Here is a 20,306-nt window from a genome sequence, read left to right on the forward strand (position 1 = left end):
TGATTTGGATTTGAGAGGAGTGGTCAGAGTGTCGCTGGTCAAAAAGCAACGAAGTCCAAAGAGAGTTTAGATTAATTGTATTCTACGACATTTTAAATTCATCATTATCATTCTTCAGATAGACGGGTATTTATCCAACCAACATGCATGATTCAGGTTTGAAGGTTCATAAAACCGAATGAGTGAGCATTGTCTTTTCTAGTTGCTTAGAGATATTATTCAGATATGCCTTTCGCAGCCAAGCATTTAGACTTGTCATTTTAATGACAAGTGCTCTTATCATTTATGAGGATGAATGATGAATAAGCTGCATCACACACTGATTTATTGTGGGAGTGGTAGGTAGGAAAAGCCCAGCATTTCCGCCACGTATCATTCTACTGAATGATGGGATCGAAACAAGCGAGCAAGGTATTTTTTCTAGGGGGGCAAATGAGGCATATTTTCCCCCAAAATAGTGATGCCCCCTCAAGAAACACTGCTTCAGTCTGAATTTATCATTCTTCCAACATCTTTAAAATAATTGACATAAGTTTCCTTCACTGAAATGAAATGATGTGTGAAATATATACTCTTTAGGTGGACAGGGTGGTCGCGGCCCGCATTGCCCCCCTTTCCGGACGCCCAATTGTACGAAATTCTTTGCTTCGTTAATATAACAACTATTTATATTTTTTTTATTTTCCTCTCTTTCCAAACAGCCAACTTTAATTATTGTGTTTGCTATAAATTTTCTATTTGAAAGTTTAACATTTTTTTAAATTTTGTACCAGAGACATTCAATCCCATTGTGGTTATAATTATCTTCAATTTATTCAAATATCTACTACCATCGAATGTTAAAATTTGCATAAAAGCTTCTAATCACTAGACTGTAAATGAAAATAAATCGATAACATATATTTTAACTGTACTATATGTTATATCATTTGAATTAATGCGAGAACACTGTGTATGATGCACCTACATTATACAGGGTGTCCCAAACAAAAGTGGTGGAAACCTTCGGGTATACTTTTGTTTGCAACACTCGATGCAATCAATATTCATAACGTATGTTTCTGGATGACTGAGGTGTTTCCTCGCCTCCGAAACCTATTTACCTACCCTTTGATCGTGAATTCCTGTAAGATCATGAAACTCTTCCCTGGTTATCATGAAGGCAGCTAAGTTAGCTGTGTAGATGGCGAGGAATATGAGAGCGAACATAGCCCAAACATTTGCCATAAACCTGAAATAGAATGAATGCATATAAAGCGTAATTACCATAATATGTTCAATTACAACTCATACACACACGCACATGTATATTTAAAAATAATGGTTGTGTTTGCTTGCAAAGTTGGTACTATGGTCTGTTACGCTACTATTCTCAGCTTCTGGAATCTGTGAACCAAGGGGTCTCGAGTTCGATACCCTTTAAAGACACATTCAGAGCCGGACTAGCCCAAGCGGCAAAAGCCAGTGACACCCTACTTACGGCACCGACTGTTTTGTAGAGCACAGTAGAGTACGAAATGGAAAATTTCACGTAAGGGAAAGTCTTACTTTTGATAACATTGTGTTGTCCTCTTTCTGTTTAATTACTAGTGTGATGCGCAGTGGCGACGATTAGGGGGGTCGAGGGGGGAATTGCCCCAACTTTTCACCACTTTTGGCCCAGCACTATGCTAAACCTTATATACAAAGGGAAATATACTGTCTTTGCCCCCCTAGTTTTGGCAACTTGCCCCCCGGTTTTGGAAGCCAATCGCCGCCACTGGTGATGAGATAACGATTAGTAAAATGATGCGTTGTATTACAATTAATAATACTTACATGCAGGGTGGATACAAATTACGATTTTAATTTGAAAAATAATTTTGGATATTTTTCGTAATTTAAATCTAATTTTATTTAAACCATTCTTTTCATTTAAAAAAAACACTCTTAAACTTTCTTGTATAGTTTTTCGCACCATACATATGTGTATATATGTACATATGTATGGTTTTGCGTTTCTTATAGAAAGGCTTTCTCTGCCAAACGGCGTTGTATAATATTTGAACAGTTTTATTAAAGCAAAAAAATATATGTAAATATGCATTCCTCTGTTTCTGATACTGTGTATATGAACCTACAATGGCAATGTTTGTTGAGTGTGTTAATGAAATTATAATATTTTCAGCAACTTTTAAGTATACGTATAATTTTAACTTAAAATATATTGTATAGCTGTGTAGCTGAATTTGGCAATTTTTTAATGATGGTTTCAAAAATATCAGCTGCCATGTTTATTTACGATTTAATTATAATGAAACTCTTTTCGGTTTAACATGATTAGTATTTCGTACAGTTTTCTACACAAAATGTTTGCTATTATTGCGTATAAAAATTATAGAATTTGAAATCAAGAATAATTTAAGCATGTTTATAGTTTACATATTGCATTTACTTTCGTATGAGATTCACCCCATCAGCATATTTTGTTTCCTTTCTTTTCCTTTCATAGAGCCTAATAAGCATCATTAAATGATTAAGATATTAATATACAGGGTGAGTCAAAATTATGTGAACACTCAGAGTTTTCGTTATAGAACAGATTGTTCACATAATTTTGACTCACCCTGTACTTTCATCAAAAGTAATTATGATACCTACAAAATTCTTATGTACATTATTCTATAAATTATTTCTTTATAATCAATTAAATCAATGAATTTTAAAAAAGTCACCTGATTTAAATCTTGATTTAAATAGCTTAAGTAAATCCACCTTGTTTAATGCTCTCTTGACCAAGCATGCACGTAAGCTTCCTCTACGTGGAGATGACTTGTTGTAGCGAGGCAGCTTAGCAGAGTATGGTAGCGACAATGTTACCTTCATCTTTTTGTATTTATGGTTTTCACTTTTTTATTTGTTATTTGGATTCGATTGTTCTGATATATTACCGCAGTCAAGTTTCAAGTCTAGAAATATATCCAATCCCTGATCATCAAAATAACAATATTTGAAATATCTTTCAATTGCACATGTAAATTTTCAATAAGTAATAGTAATGCAGAGTATTGAGTATATGAACATTAAATTCAAAAGTATTTTCCAGTTTGGCGAGCTGATAACCATTTATGATTTCTCAGTTTAAAGTTTAAAGGGGAAAGAAAGTTCCGGAAGACTGGTTGATACAATTTGCTGTTTATGTATTTTCAAAATTCTAGCTCATACTGGAAAGGTACAGACAACGGCGAAAGAAACGGTAGGCCGCAGACAAACCAGACGATAGTTACGAACGCGGCGGTAGGAAGTACTACGTACACCTCGTTCTACTGGCTGCTGCGTTTCTTATCGTGGTGGATGGTCGCTTCCTCCCCCCCTCTCCACTTCCCTTGCCAGCATAAGGATTGGCCGCCATAACAATAAAAAATACCTATAATACACACGTAATTCACAATTAAATGACACTTTAAAAAATATTTATCAAGCTTGCATTTTTTTTCATAGATGGCAGCTCAAGATCATTAAATATATTTACGTAAAAAATACTTGAAACTAGAAAGGTGATTATTATATCACGTTTGCGTATATAGTAATTAATTTCTACAACGTCCGTCCTTAACAAAGCTTATGAGTAATTCTGAAGTAAGTGCAACTCTTTTAAATAAAACCAAAGGTTTCAGTAAAGTGAATAGTATGATCGTATTAATTTAGTGCTTTTACACCAAAGGTTAATGAAAAAAAGTTTCCATAGGCTCTGGGTGAGTTTGTTTTGATGTTCTCTACACGTTTCTGAGATCCGTGAGCGCCATTAAAATGATATACAAAGTTATAAAGTTTAGAATTTGTATGTCACAGAGGTATTTTCTCTGTTTGGTGACGAAAAAGTTCAATGACTATTGTGTTCGAAACATATTCTCTGTCGATTTTCCTCCCACCGGGTCCGTGTTGTTTATCTCTAAGTTCTAAACAAAGCAAAATGTCTGGCGCCACTGTTACCCCCATGGCTGTAATTGCAAACTTTTGATCCGTGTAGTGTTGCTAACTTCTGAGTCAGTTCGGTGCTTTGTGGCATTCAAGCCTTGCGAAGTAACGTTTCCCGGAATTCAATGAATTCTCGGTGGTATTGTTCAGCAAATTAAACCTACGTAATTCACTCTTCATATCAACAAGTAACTTTTACTAACAACACAAGTATAGTATAAAAATAATTTGTGGATAATTTTGAAAATTATGTATACAAATTAAAATCTGGTTAGAAAATTAATATTTGGTTGCTTATGGTTATTTTGAAATTTTGTCTTTAACGATTCTAGTGTCCAGAAATTCTGAACAGTTTAAAGCTTATTGGAACCTACTTCAGGATTTTTCGAACGTAATATAATACTTTTAGAGCCTATTTTATGATTTTAAGAACCTATTTTGGGATTTTAGAACCTATTTTAGAAACCTAAAAGCACACTTTATTAGAACCTAAAAATCCGGTCTACTCATAACAGGAATTTTTGTTGCTAATAATTTATATAAGAAGACAAATTTTCGTACATGCGATATCAAGGAAGATATTAGCCAATGTTGGCTCATGTTGCATACGTGGCGGTCATATTGGAAAATTCGCTATGTTGGACGTAAACCACATCGTAGAGTGGTAGACTTTTCGCCACTGTTTGCTCTATACATTTGGCTATGAGATACAGTCAAAGTAAATTGCTTTACAACTACTTCTAGGTTCAACCCTAAAATGCCTAGGATATATCAACTTGTTGAGAAGTGAGGGATATTTGTTGTAATACTATAATCCCTCTTGTTTATGCTGTTTCTAGATAGATAATAAAAAGTAACCCTCCAATCTATTTATATTTTTATCGTGTTTGTATTTCTATGTGAGTTGAGTTTAAACCAAATAACTCTTACAGAGTGTTTTACTTAAGGCACTCTACTAATAAAATATCACCATCAGACCGGCCCTGAACGCATTTCCCAACTGTTCTGGCCCCAAACCTCAACTGTAGGTCCAGTCCTAATCAGCTTATCCGTGTATTAAATGAACGTGAAGAAACTTTGACCCACCTCTGATAGAGATTAAAAATATTACAAATACTGCACAGTATATTTGCTTTACTTCTATAAGAGTAAGCTTTATGTGTTTTCATGGACGCCTTCATGTCTTCAACGTTCAACAGAGTATCAAATGGAAAAAAGTCATTAAACATTCAGTGGCTTTCAAGGCCGAGGTAGCCGTCGATCGGCGGATAGGACACCGCGCAGTGAAAGCGCGTTTGCCGGCAAACTGGATGCAACATCCGCACTGGAACCGCTAGCTATGTAATGAAATAAGCTCGTAGAATTACACGGACAGTTAAAATTAAAATGAGCACGTACCTTGTTATAAGAGGTTGGAAATAATGTCCTCCTGCATCCACACATTTACGGCATATTTATAGGATATATTCACTAACATGTATCAGTTTTTCATCCGAATTGCTTCAATTTCTCTCCCTGATATTTTCTTTCAATTCTTTCTAATGTATGGCTTCAGGTTTAAAAGCTTGGTAGCTCGCCACGCAGACGTCATGAAAATGTGTATCTTGTGCAAGACGCCGAAAGAATTTTTGAAGAATATGATCCAATCGTGCACAAACGTCGTCTACTTTCTCTTCAATAAGCACACGTCTTTTCACCCTTCGCATCATATCAAGAACAGACCTCGTTTCCCTAAATTTGTTCACAAGTTTTCGAACATTGTCTCTGTGTGGAACAAGATTATCTGGGAATTCTGCTGCACGACGACTTCTAAGTTTCCTACAAGAATTCGTAATGACGTAAGAGTAGTGGTAACTTAGCGTTTCAACGCAATACTTTGTAGGTATTCTCTTTTTTTTACCAATTGAATATCACTTTTTGACATATTTTGACAATTTTTTGTCGATGTTTTAGCGTTTAGCAATGTTTTTAGTACAATTTTCACTGCAAAACTTTTTCCCCCACTCATACTTGGTAGGTATATCACGATCTTACGTGATACAACTTAACCTATCCATTTTATTCATGCTAAACTACAAGAGAGCCTCTACTTGCTTTGACCTACTTAGAGTAGTGTCACAAATGTATGTTTGAGCACTACCCTGATTTTTCGACCCCTCAGAAAATCGCATCGAAACCTCAAAAACTCACTTTCTCTCCACGTTCCGCGCCTCATTTATTGCGCTGACGATGTTTCACGGCGCAGAAAAGCCGGTACGAGTAAATTCACTTTTTCATCCTTGAAGTACGAATGCACCTTATCGTAATTTTCCTAGTCCGGGGACCATGTTTATATATCGTGACCTTTGTAAACCTCTCTCGGGGAACGATGTGCCACACACGCGCGTGCGTGCCTCTTATTATTTCTGTATTGTAACGCAAACAAACAAATAATAATTGTTTTTTTTTTTAGGATTCCTTAGGTTGTATGCTTCGTTCTGGCGCAGTCCTTTGACCTATTTTTTATTTTACGACGTTTTACGGACTAAACTAACCTACAATGAGAGAAAAGTGGACAGAAAAAAAGCTCGGGCATCAGTTTTTTAAGCTCCTCCTGCTCTTATGCTAACTCGTTCTTTAACCTACACTTTTGAAATGACTTACGACATTTTCCTATAAGGAGGCTGTCTCCTCTTACTGTAAAAGTTCCCCTCAGTGTAATCTACTACGACCTTGTGTGCTCTCAGCGTAATCTGCTACGATGTTGTTTTTTTTTAAAAAAAAAACTCATGTGTGTCATCTTCTGCGGTGTGTGTGTGTGTGTGTGTGTGTGTGTGTGTGTGTGTGTGTGTGTGTGTGTGTGTGTGTGATAATCAAAATTATTATTTTTGTTAAGGCCCTCAAAAAAAATAGAAAAAAATTAATATCCCCCCAGCCATAGAGAGAGTGTGTGGGGGGTGTGCGCGTGGTGCCCCAAACACCAAAAAAAGTTCTAAAAAATGGTCATGGCTATCAAAGCCATATGCCTCTGTAGAGAGAGTTTCATGAGTTATTATTATTTTTATTTTTTTTTATTTGCGCACCGAACTAACTTACATTGTATTTTTATATAACCTTGTTGATTTTTTTTTTAGTATGTGGCAATTTTTTTTTTTTTTACGAATTATATTTTAAAACTGCTCCGTGACCCTCTCATTCTTCACGTCGTGGACGAAGGACTCCTCGGCGACCAGGATGACACTGCATAGAGTATCCTCGGGCAACGGACTGTTGAACTCGCAGACGGGGCGGACAGATCGAGCTTCCTCCCCAGATCGAATTGAGTCGAGTGCCTTTCCACGAACTCCAGGTAAACCTTCGCCGTGGGCCATACAATTGTCGTGACGATCTGTTCCACCGAGTCCGTGGTGCGATATCCAGTGTTGAAGTATTCGCCCCATGCTTTTTTCAAGATTGTTAGTAAAAAATTTCTCTCTCGCACGTCTATGGCGGTCCTCAACCCTTTGAATTGCACCTCGTTGCTGTCGGCCAGCTGCACGACGTATTTTTTCTTGCTTAGCGCGAAAAAATTTTTCAGCACGAATTCGACCTTCACACGCAAGTTCGGGAACCAACCGCTCATGCAGGTAATCGATCAGGTTAGCCTTCTGGTGCTTTCCCATGAGAATGAAAAGCGAATCCGTATCCATATACACCATGCGCGGACGCTGGGGTTCGAGGGGAAATTTTCGACCACGTCCCGCGATTTCAATAAGATAGTCCGAGATAGAAAAGTAACCAGAGAAGCACAAGCTGGGGGTTCTTGGAAACGAACGAGCCCCAGGTTTTTCCGTACGGCCTTCGAACGTAGAATTGATTGACGTGGGGGCGAATCTCTTCCGGAATGTCTTTCAATTCGTACATCTGACCATACATGCTATTCATCATCAATTTAGCCGTGTTCTGTTTGGCGTCCATTTCAAGCAATTTGCCCGGCGGTAAAGTCTTATCGTTTTTTAAATTCTTTGATTTTTTTACGCAAGGCCATAATCTTGCGTATGCATGTGGCATTGAGTGTGTCCCGTGAGAAATACACGTGAAGATCTGCTTCCGTGCAGCCGGTGTGGGATTCGTGCCACTCTCAAAAGTTCACGTTGAAAGGGGAGAGTCCAGCTGCGACCATGACGCATGAACCCCTAGAAAATTCTATATAAAATAACATACCTGGAAATTATATTCACAGTAGATTGATTTTTTTGAGTTTTGTAATCACCTCAAGAAATTATATATAAAATAACATACCTGAAAATTGTATTCACAGTATAGATTGAATTCTTGAGTTGTTTTTTTTGTATTCGCACCCAAGAAAATTCTATATAAAATAACATACCTGAAATTCTATTCACAGTATAGATTGAATTCTTGAGTTTTTTGTATTCACCCCCAAGAAATTCTATATAATATAACATACCTGAAAAATTGTATCGCTAGACACTTTTTTGATTTCTGTGATTTTTGAGAAAGCATAATGGCATCCACCATCAGTTTTAATCGAAAAAATGATAAAACTCAATGTGTTACTTGTGGGAAGCTAATCTCAAGGAACAATTTATCGGTACACAGGGCAAGATGTAGCGAAACAGGTTCGAGAATTAATCGTTCGTTACCTTCTAAGTCTTGTGCTCGATGCGGAAAAATGATCAGCATTGCAAATTTAAGTAAAAACCTGAAAATTTGCAAACCATCGACCGAACAAGGAACATTGAAAAGAAAAATCGATGATCCAGGAACCGAAGCTTCTACTTCCAAACAAGTTAAATTATCCGATGAACGCAAACCAATTAGATCTGCATTCAACCGTCATATTCAGGATTTCTCTTTTACTTCGGAACCAGGCCGGGACATTGTTAGTTTCTTGCGTGAAACGAAAACATCCGTGATAAATATTCTAAAAAATAAATTGGAAAATAATTCCATAAAAGTATACGTTGATCTATTTTCCGAATACGAAAAAGTCGATGGTACAACAAGTATTTTTTATCATCGAACAAAAAACCAGCCTCTTCATTTGGCGGACGTCGATAATTTGGACGAATTTTATTTCGATCTTTCAAATGAGCTGGTTAAGAAACATGACGATTTCGAGGCTAAAGGGTCGGGATGGTCTCTGTGTGGAAGTCCTCACACGTTAACCGTTTACGTGAACCGATTCTCGCCTCTTCGCGCTTCCAGCTACGTTCCTCTTCCACCGAACATTCAACACAAGAGGGCCGTGTTAAATATACAGAACAGCGATAACAAGTGTTTCCTTTGGTGTGTGTTGGCGGAACTTCACCCGATTCATTGGTCAAATCATCCAGAACAGGTTTATCATTACAAGCAGCATGAACCTGAACTGGAAAATGCAATGGCTGGCATCGAATACCCGGTGACCATTTCTGATATATCAAAATTCGAAACACGAGCACGAGATGCAGAAAGAAAACGCTTAATCATCAACGTGTATTCCTACACGTTGGATAAAAATGTCGTGCATCCCGTCAGGATAAGCGATGTCGACGATGACGATGATGCTCGTGTGATTAATCTTCTTTTAATTTCAAACGAGGATGTTCATCACTACACGCTAATTCGTTCACTATCACGTTTGGTCAAAAGTCAAACAACCAAGTATGAACATTGTATCGAAGTTTGCCCGAGATGCCTAACCACATTCAACGATATAAAACAAGTCGATTATCGAAAATACACCGGACGTCAGATTGCTATCGAGAAACTTGCCGAACATAAAATATATTGCGGCAACAACAGACCGGTTCGAATGTTGATGCCCGAAAAGAACGAAGTGGAAGAATTTAGGATGCACAAGGCATTGTTGGAACATCCGGCCATCATCGTTGCTGATTTCGAGGCGTTCCTCAAACCACTCTCGTACTGCGATCCGGATCCCGAAGTTTCTTCCACCACACCTTACCAGCTTCACGAACCAAACAGTTTAGGTTACGTTGTCGTGCGACAGGATAAAATAGATGAACCGTACGTATACCGAGGATCCGATGCAATCGAACGCTTCTTCGAAAAGATGATCGAGGAGGTTAGGAAAATTGGATGCATGCTGCAAACATCGAAACCGATGCTTCCGTTATCTGCTATCGAACTTCAAAATTACTATGACACCGTCAAGTGTCCTGTGTGCGATAAACACTTCACGGACGACAATCGTAAAGTGTTTCACCATTCGCATACGGACGGTCGCTTCATAAGCGGAATCTGCAATGCATGCAACCTCAAAATCCAAAAACCAAAATTCGTCCCCGTATTCTTTCACAATGGTTCTAATTACGATTTTCATCCCTTAATCAGGAAACTCGGATACGACGCTCAAAAAATAGATATTCTTGCTCAAAACGAAGAACGATACATTTCCATAAGTAAGAAAGTTATGATTCCCGAGACTAAAAATACCATCGAGATGAGGTTTCTGGATTCGTACAGATTTCTCTCTGCCAGCCTGGACGCTCTTGCCAGCAAACTTTTAGACGACCAATTCAAAATTACAAAAGCTAGTTTTCCCAACGTAGACATAGAACTCGTTAGACGTAAAGGGATTTATCCTTACGAATACGTTAGTGATGATTCTAAATTTAACGACGACGCTCTTCCACTTCCAAGAGAATTTTACAGCAGACTCAGAGAGAAAGGAATCACGGACGAAGAATACCAACACGCGCAACTCATGTGGGAGAAATTAGGATGTAGGACACTCGGAGACTACCACGACGCATACTTAAAATTAGACGTGACGATACTCGCGGATGTTTTTCAAGCGTTCAAGAAAACGGCAACGAATATTTACAAATTAGATCCAGCGTATTTCTACAGTCTACCGGGATTAGCGTGGTCGGCAATGTTATTCCAGACAAGGGTCAAGCTGGAACTGATATCGGACGTTGACATGTTGCTATTTATCGAAAGAGGGATACGAGGTGGAATGGTGCAATGCGTACAGAGACATGCAAAAGCCAACAACGTGCACGTGAAAGAAGATTACGATTCAAATCGAGCATCGAATTACATCTTCTATGCCGACGTTAATAATCTCTACGGACATGCCATGGTTCAGAAACTTCCTTACGGAGGACTCGAATGGGCATCAATAGACATAGAAAATTTCGACGATAGTGAGTATGGCTTCTTTGCAGAGGTGGATATCGAATTCCCCGACCACTTACACCATCTGTTCAGCGATTTACCACCGGCATCCGAGTTCAAATCCTCGCCTCATTCTAATCAATGCAAGCTTTTATTGACTCTAGAGGGCAAAAAGAGATACGTTGTTCATTACTCGAATCTCCGATTCTTGATCGGGAAGGATGCTAAGGTAGCGAATATTAGAAGAGTCCTCAGGTTTAAACATTCCGAGTGGCTCAAACCGTACATTGAAACTAACACGCAACATAGGACGGTTGCCACTTCCGATTTAGACAAAGATTTTTTTAAATTGATGAATAACGCGGTGTATGGCAAGACGATGGAAAACGTGCGGAATCACGTAGACGTGAAATTGGTTTCAGATAAAAATAAATGCATGAAGTGGGTGGCCGATCCTAGATTCAAGTCAAGAAAAATTTACAATGAGAATTTGGCACTTTTCAATCTAGATATAAAATTGATGAAATTCAGAAAACCAATTTACGTTGGCGCAACGGTTCTCGACTTGTCGAAACTTTACATGTTCGAATTTCATTACGACGTGATAGTAGACCCAAATAGAGAGTTCACCAACCGAAAATGGGGCTCGGTGGGGCTCGCCTTAATGGTTTGCTCTCGTAAGGCATGAGCCCCATTTTCTCGCAGTGTTGCCAACACCTCACTCGATCACGATCTTACGTGATATAACTTAACCTATCTTACGATTTTTTTTACGATCTTCAGTGATATAACTTAACCTATCTTACGATTTTTTTACGATCTTCAGTGATATAACTTAACCTATCATTTTTTTTATTTCCACACCGAACTGTAGTAGCCAACCTACTGGTACTTTTACCATGGCTTTTTACAAAAGAGAGAGGAGAGAGGGGGAAGAGTTAAACAACCGACAGCCTACCTACAGCCTTTATTGGTCTAACCTAACCTAAAGCAAGGAGCTGGCAACTTTGCTTGAGGCTTGCCTTACAGTGCATAAAGCAAGGTTGCCAACCTACAGGTACTTTTACCATGGTTTTTTACAAAAGAGAGAGGAGAGAGGGGGAAGAGTTAAACAACCGACAGCCTACCTACAGCCTTTCTTGGTCTAACCTAACCTAAAGCAAGGAGCTGGCAACTTTGCTTGAGGCTTGCCTTACAGTGCATAAAGCAAGGTTGCCAACCTACTGGTACTTTTACCATGTTTTTTTACAAAAGAGAGAGGAGAGAGGGGGAAGAGTTAAACAACCGACAGCCTACCTACAGCTTTTTTTTCTAACCTAACCTAAAGCAAGGAGCTGGCAACTTTGCTTGAGGCTTGCCTTACAGTACATAAAACAATTTTTGCCAACGTACACACACTGGGCAAGGAGAGTCGGCACTGCCGTAAAAGAGAGATGGGTGGATGGCAACACTGCACGGGTTCAACGTCAGAAAGTGGAGCTCGGTGGAGCTCGCCTTAATGGTTTTCTCTTGTAAGGCATGAACTCTATTTTCTCGCAGTGTTATTAATTCCTACCTACATTTTTTTTACTTGGCAAGGGCTAGAGAGAGAGAAAAACCTATAGCTGGCAACGGTGGTGAGCGAATGCACCATATCGTAATTTTCCAACTCCGGCAATGTTTGTATATCGTGATCTTTGTAAACCTCTCTCTCTCGGGGGAACGATGTGCCACACACAAACACACACACACACACACACACGCGTGTGCAGCCGGTGTGGGATTCGTGACGCCGCGATAAACATCAACTTCCGTACCGTGCGGAACGTCCGTTCCGGCGGCGTGGAATTTGCGCCTCTCCCAAGTTCACGTTGAAAGGGGGGAGGTCAGCTGCCACCATGATGCTCGGGTAGAGTGACGTAAAGTCCAATGTCAAAATAATCTCATCCTCTGTTCTGTTTTTGAGTTACGGTGTACGTAACCCCCGACCAGCTTGTGATGATACTCGAGATGCTGCCGTGGGAAACACAAACATTGCTTGTTCTGCAACGCTTCGCTGAAATAGTAATGCGAGAGATGCCAGTTGAGTTTGTGCCCTCGAACCTGGTCCGCGCGCAACACGCTCTGACAGCACAATTCGGGTCGCCCTAAACTCAGAGGCCTAGTGAGTTGGCAATACTGACACGACCTAGTTTTTGCTTATATTGTCACCACAACCGGATGCGACGACGGGTGGAGAGAAGAGAGAGGGGGGAGATGACTTTTGTTTCTGTGGAAGCTTCTGGACAGAACAGTGAAGTTTTTGCGACTGTGCGCGATTATACTACCATTTGTGAGTATTAAATTGCTAGCAGCTTTTTGTAGGTAAGTTTTGTTTCTTGTTATTTTTTTGCATGTGTGTGTGTGTTAATAATAATAATTACGAGTGGCGTTAGTGAACAGAAAGTGTTGTTTTGATTAAACATCGAAATTTACGATAAACAAAAAAAATATGAGTATACATAACGTGCGCTTGAAAAAAACTATTCTTCATCGCGAATAACATAAAAGCGAGGTAATAATCGGAGGGAGGGGAGGGACGATGATTATGATCATGTTAGTTTACTCATGGTGGATGGTATTGACGCGTGTACTTTGGGTTAGATTTGTTGTTTTATGCACAGTAAGGCTAACCGAAACTGGACCTACAGTGGGATCCGCCGGGTATTGAACTTGGAGATTAAAATTATACAAGTGTACAGGGGAAATTTTATTTTTTGAATGTGTTGATATTCTAAGTTGGATTTGTTGTTTTATGCACAGTAAGACTAACCGAAACTGGACCTACAGTGGGATTCGCCGGGTATTGAACTTGGAGATTAAAATTATACAAGTGTACAGGGGAAACTTTATTTTTTGAATGTGTTGATATTCTAAGTTGGATTTGTTGTTTTATGCACAGTAAAACTAACCGAAACTGGACCTACAGTGGGATCCGCCGGGTATCGAACTTGGAGATTAAAATTATACAAGTGTACAGGGGAAACTTTATTTTTTGAATGTGTTGATACTCTAAGTTGGATTTGTTGTTTTATGCACAGTAAAACTAACCGAAACTGGACCTACAGTGGGATCCGCCGGGTATCGAACTTGGAGATTAAAATTATACAAGTGTACAGGGGAAACTTTATTTTTTTGTCTGTGAAGGTTCTAAGATTTTGTGAATATGTTGGAAAAGCACTAGTATATACATAGAGCAAAATTACAAGATTTTACGTCCCATAGGAGTCCTATTGGAAACATAATAATTAGTGCTTAAACAAGAATATTTTCATAGTTTCACACCTCTACTAGATTGGTAGAAAAATATACTAGTAGGCAATAAAATCTGAAGAAGATTCGTGTCTAGCAAAAATAAGCTAAATAGAATTACACATGCATACAATATTTATTGTGCTTTTTCTATCTACAATCATATTTTTCTTATATATTTTTTTAAATTTTTTTGCAGGGTTTATTAAAGCACATATTTGAGGAAAACAACACCACCCATATATAAATAAACCCCTCAAACTAACACTAATTAGAATTAGCCTACAAAATTTTTCTCGTAAGGCATTTTTTTGTAAACACTCTACCACCAACAGATCACATATAAATAAACATACCCCCCCAAAAAATGCGCTCTATGAAAAGTTGCCCTGTGTGCAAGAGAACCATATCAAGCAAACATTTTGCAAGACATTGTCGTACCTGCGTGCCAGACAAGCATTTGGCTGCCACTGAACTATGTTCCGGATGTAATAAACACATCACAATTGCGTATGCTATGAAGCATGAGCTTACTTGTCTAAGCAAAAATACATCTGGGGCTCAGCCTTCGACCTCCACCAAAAGGAAGGCAGAAGCAGCCTCCATCAATGCACCACCCACGAAACGCGTCAAGCCTGCGATGAAAGCAGACCGGTCTGCTTTCGGAGGAATATTAGAAGATTATGTCCGATTGTCGGACGGCTCTTGCGATGTTCGTAGCTTTTTAGAGGAGAAGCGAGCAGAGATAGTTTCTATTCTTAGTAATGCACTGGCTACGCACTCCTCTACTAAATTCTACGGCACGCTATGTTGCACATACAAGAAGCCGACCGATGAAAGATACACTTTCTTTCATGCAACGAAAGCAAAAACGCTGCATCTGGCGGATGGTGACAGCATTGGGGAAATTTACGACAAGTTTGCCGAAGAGCTGCTGGTTAAACAGGAGGAGCACGAGGCCACAGGCTCGGGCGGTTCGCTGTGTGGAGAACCCCATAAATTGTGTGTTATTTTTAGTCAGTTTGCACCAATGTCCGGGTCTAGTTACGTCCCTCTACCACCAGATGTCGCAGCAAAGAAGGCTGTTCTGAATATTCAGAACAGGGATAACAAGTGCTTCGTCTGGTCGGTGCTGGCAGCGTTGCACCCCGTCGACTGGAAAAATCAACCGCATCGCGTTGGCCACTACGAGCAGTACGAGTCGGAGTTGGAGGATGCAATGGTGGGAATCGACTACCCGGTGGCGCTTTCGGATGTTGGCAAGTTTGAGGCACGTGCTCGCAACTTACAATTAGCCATAAACGTTTACGGTCTCACCGAGAACAAAAATGAGGTCCACCCCATCCGGGTGAGCAACGTGAGCAACAACAACGAGGCACGAGAAATCAACCTCCTGCTCATCAAGGACGAGACACAACACCACTACACCCTTATTCGCTCGCTCTCCCGGTTGGTGTCGAGTCAGAAAAGCAAGCATCATGGTAGCATAGAAGTTTGTCGAAGGTGTCTGGCCACTTTTGACAACCAACAACAAAAACACCAGAGCTTACAAGGAGAAAACATCGCTGCCGAGAAGCTCGCTCGCCACATGCGTTACTGCAGTACCAACAGACCTGCACGAACTATTCTACCCAATCCTGGTGCGACAGAAACATTTAGCATGCACAGCGCCATGGCAAAGCATCCTGCCATTATTGTAGCGGACTTCGAAGCCTTCCTCGAACCCCTCTCCACCTGCTATCCCGATCCCGAAGTTTCTTCCACCAACCCTCACCAACTCCACGAGGCCTCGAGTTACGCCTACGTTGTGGTATGGCGAGACCAACGTGTTGCCCCCGAGCCGTATGTCTATCGCGGTCCCGACCCGGTCAAGCACTTCTTGCAGAGGATGGTAGAGGAGGCCCAAAAGATACGAAAAGGTGTTGCTGTCCCCCAAGCGCATGCGACGACTTTCTCCTAAGAATAAGCGTAGGCACGAGGAGGCAACCAACTGCCCTGTTTGCAACTTGGTCTTCACCGACGATAACAGTAAAGTGCACCACCACGACCATTATGGTACTGGTAGCTACATCGGTCCGTGGTGCAACACGTGCAACTTAAAAGCTAGGGACCCGCGCTTTATTCCCATCTTCTTTCACAACGGCTCGGGATACGATTTTCATCACTTGGTACCCCATCTCGGCTACGATGATAGTCGTATCAGAGTCTTAGCACAGAACGAGGAGCGCTACATTAGCGTGAGTAAGTGGGTGTCTATCCCCGAATTGGAAGCAACTATCGAGCTTCGGTTTCTTGACTCGCTGCGTTTCCTCCATGCAAGCCTTGATGCTCTTGCAGGCAAGCTTAGGGACGAGCAGCTGACTATCACTGCAGCTAGTTTTCCGAACTTGGATGTTGGGCTCATCAGACGTAAGGGGGTCTACCCATACGAGTACGTAACGGACCCCGACAAGTTCGAGGAAACATCGCTCCCTCCACAGGATAAATTCTACAGTCGGCTGAGAGGCTCTAACATAACAGATGAGGAATACCAGCACGCCCAGTCCATGTGGAAAGAGTTATGTTGTCGAAATTTTGGGGATTATCACGACGCATATTTAAAGCTTGACGTGACGCTTCTCGCGGACGTTTTGCAGGCGTTTCGCGCAACAGCAATAAACATCTACCACCTAGACCCTGCCTACTTCTACAGCCTCCCCGGACTGGCATGGTCGGCCATGCTGCTCATGACCAGGATTAAACTCCAGCTTCTTAATGATGTGGAAAAGTTACTTTTTTTGGAACGAGGCATCCGAGGCGGTATGGTCCAGGTGACGCAACGCTATGCACGTGCTAACAATCAATACATGACCACCGGTTACGATCCCTCTAAAACAACAAGCTACATCCTCCACACAGATGTAAACAACCTGTATGGATTTTCCATGATGCAGAAACTTCTGTACAAGGGATTCGAGTGGGTTAATCCTTCGGATTTCGACATGAAAAATTTCGAAGATTGTACATACGGATTTTTTGCCGAGGTGGACATTAAATTCCCCGAGAAGCTCCATGATGTATTCAGCGAGTTACCACCTGCTCCAGAATTTAAGCGTTTACCTAACTCGAATCAACCCAAGCTCATCATGGATGTTGAGCCCAAAGAGAGGTATGTGGTACATTACCTGAATCTTGCTTGGTTGATGAGGCAAGGTGTTACAATTGGTAAAATTCATCGCATCCTCAGGTTCGAGCACAGTAACTGGTTAGTACCCTACATCAAAGCCAATACCGAACACCGCATCGCTGCAACCTCGGAGCTTGACAAAAACTTCTTCAAGCTGATGAACAATGCTGTGTTCGGTAAAACGATGGAAAACGTGAGAAATCGCGTGGACGTTAGGCTGGTTACCAATGCGAAGCGATGATGTAAGCTGATTGCAAGCCCGTTGTTTAAATTAAGGACCATTTATAATGAGCAGTTGGCTCTGGTCCACATGGATAAACCTGTGGTGCACCTAAACAAGCCAATCTATGTTGCTGCCACGATTCTGGACTTGAGCAAGTTGCATATGTTTGAGACACATTATGGTACACTGTGCAAACATTATGATCGTGGCATTTCTCTTTTATATACAGATACGGACAGCTTGGTCTACCATGTTCGCACAGTTGATGCATATAAGGATATAGCGTCGATTCCAGCTTTCATCGAGCTTTTCGACACATCAGGCTATCCCCAACCGAACCAGTACGGCATCCTGCCCCGAAACAAAAAAGTGCCTGGTAAACTCAAGGACGAGAAGGACGGGGATGTTATTCTTGAGTTTGCTGGACTTCGGGCCAAAGCCTATGCAATTCGGGCCGAGGGGTCTGTCACCAAGAAGGCCAAGGGTGTAGGTAGGCAGGTTGTACAAAAGCATCTCGCATTCGAGGATTATGTTGAATGCCTGAAAACTCGCTCACCTGTTCTACGAAAAGAGTATCGAATCCAGAGCGTCAACCATAAATTGACAACCAACATTGTCAGGAAGATTGCTTTGGATGCGCACGATGATAAGAGGTGCATCCTGAAGTGCGGAATTCACACACTGCCGTGGGGGCACTACCGCTTAGCAGAAAGCAAAACCTGCAACATATGTCCATCTTCAACAGAAGATTCATAAAAACAAAACAAAACAAAAAAAAATCATTTTGTTAGTTATTACAAAAAAAAAAAACTTTGTCTGTCATTACAAAAAAACTTTGACCGTATTCTTAAATAACTAACAAGGACAATGAATCTTTTTGGCTTCCGCAAACAGATCAACATGGAGACTGCACCGCCAAATTTCAATAACCTCTTACCTTCCGTGTTATCTAAACTCAATGGTTTACTGATTGTTCATCTCAACAGCATTTGGACGAAACTGAATGACGATGTGGGCAAGATGTTTTATGTTTTTAATAACAATTTACATTTCTACGAAATTCCGATCGACGGGAAACTTCAAATCACCGTGAATCCGGAAAACGCGGGCGAAATCAAAATTTCTACCGGCAAGAATATTTTTCGAATCAAGCACGACAAGATGCTTTCTAACATTACCTACGATGTTTCTGCAGGAGATTATCTTTACGTGGAACTCCTCGGAGATTACGCCAAACTCATTCCTCTCTTCGTAGAATTACGAATCTTCTATCCTATAATAAATAACCGTTAACCAAAAATGCCTAACGACATTTTCGGCAACACCAAGCGTGTAGACCACGCAGAAGAGATTTTCATGTTGGACATTCGAGTTAAGAAGTTGAGGACCGATTTGATTGCTTTGCAGGAGACCTTAAACAAAAGTTTAGAGTCGGAAATCGCTACGCTCCAAACGCAATGTCTCGACCCCATTCTGAAAATCGATTCCGAACTGAAGACGCTGATAAAAAATTATGTCGACGTACCTTCTTACGACAAAGTTCAAAATATACAGTTGAGCGTGGATTCGCTTCAAAATGATTTGGCCAAATTACAGCAATTTCAATCGAAAAATGAAGATTTGGAAAAATTGAAACTCGAAATCGAAGAACGAACTTCCGCAATAGAAAAGAATTTCTCTGAACTTCAAACCGTCGTGAACGATATAGATGCAGAACGCTTGCATGTCGTCGTTTCCAAATTACAAGAAGAATTCACCGGCACGTTCGAAGAAATTAAATCCAAGTTGCAGACTTTGGAAGATACCATGACGAACCTACCATCGTCGGACGAACTGCAGGTCATCGGTAAAAGCGTCGCGAACATAAAAATTCAACTGGAGGCTTATCAAGATTTCGAACACATTCAAACCACCATCGCTACGCTTCAGGCGTCCTTGGAATTGATCAACGAAGAAATTAAAAATATTCACGCTGAAGCAAGTGCGTTGACGAGTATTCAGGACACGTTAAGCACGGTTCAGCAGAAGATCCAATATTTAGAAAATTTGAACGTCGAATCCAACCTTGCGCATTTTCGTCACGTACTCGACAACATACAGGGTGACTTGGAATCGTTACGGACGAGCGTGCCTTCGAGCGAAGATTTGGAAAAATTGAAAACGGCGGTGACGGCACTATCCGATTCGAGCGACATCAAAAGTTCATTGAGCAATCTCGAGAGTAGGGTGGCCAATCTCCCCACCTCCAAAGAATTGCACGCTTTGAAAAGAAACATATCTCGAATGCTGAAACGACTAGAAACGGCGAACGTGGAACAGATTCGAGACGAACTTGCTTCGCTGGTGTCGACGCTGCCCACTTCGCAGAGCGTCGCCGACCTTCACACGCAGTTTACAGAGATGCGAAGCATCGTGAACGATCTTACCGAGAAGAGCTCGAAATTGAATCAGGTCGAGAACCTTCAGAACATTGTCGTCAACATCAGAGATCAAGTTGGAGTGCTGGAATCCACGCAGGAATCGACGCTGGCCTCTTTCGGTGCCAAGTTGCAAGAACTCAACGAAAACTACAAGCAGTTG

At 40.8% G+C, this 20,306-nt stretch overlaps 1 protein-coding gene across 1 annotated transcript in view; it reads right to left on the reverse strand.

Annotated features, from left to right (window-relative positions):
- Positions 1–20,306, reverse strand: part of LOC146004893 (glutamate receptor ionotropic, NMDA 2A-like) — a 196,660-nt gene that overhangs the window by 35,872 nt on the left and 140,482 nt on the right. The window contains exon 3 of the mRNA XM_083143921.1: positions 1,108–1,231. Coding sequence (XP_083000047.1) covers positions 1,108–1,231 — 124 coding nt within the window. The remainder of the gene's footprint in view (positions 1–1,107; positions 1,232–20,306) is intronic.

Source organism: Lepisma saccharinum, chromosome 22, assembly GCF_977018435.1.
Source record: "Lepisma saccharinum chromosome 22, izLepSacc3.1, whole genome shotgun sequence".
In the NCBI taxonomy this organism is placed as follows: Eukaryota; Metazoa; Arthropoda; class Insecta; order Zygentoma; family Lepismatidae; genus Lepisma; species Lepisma saccharinum.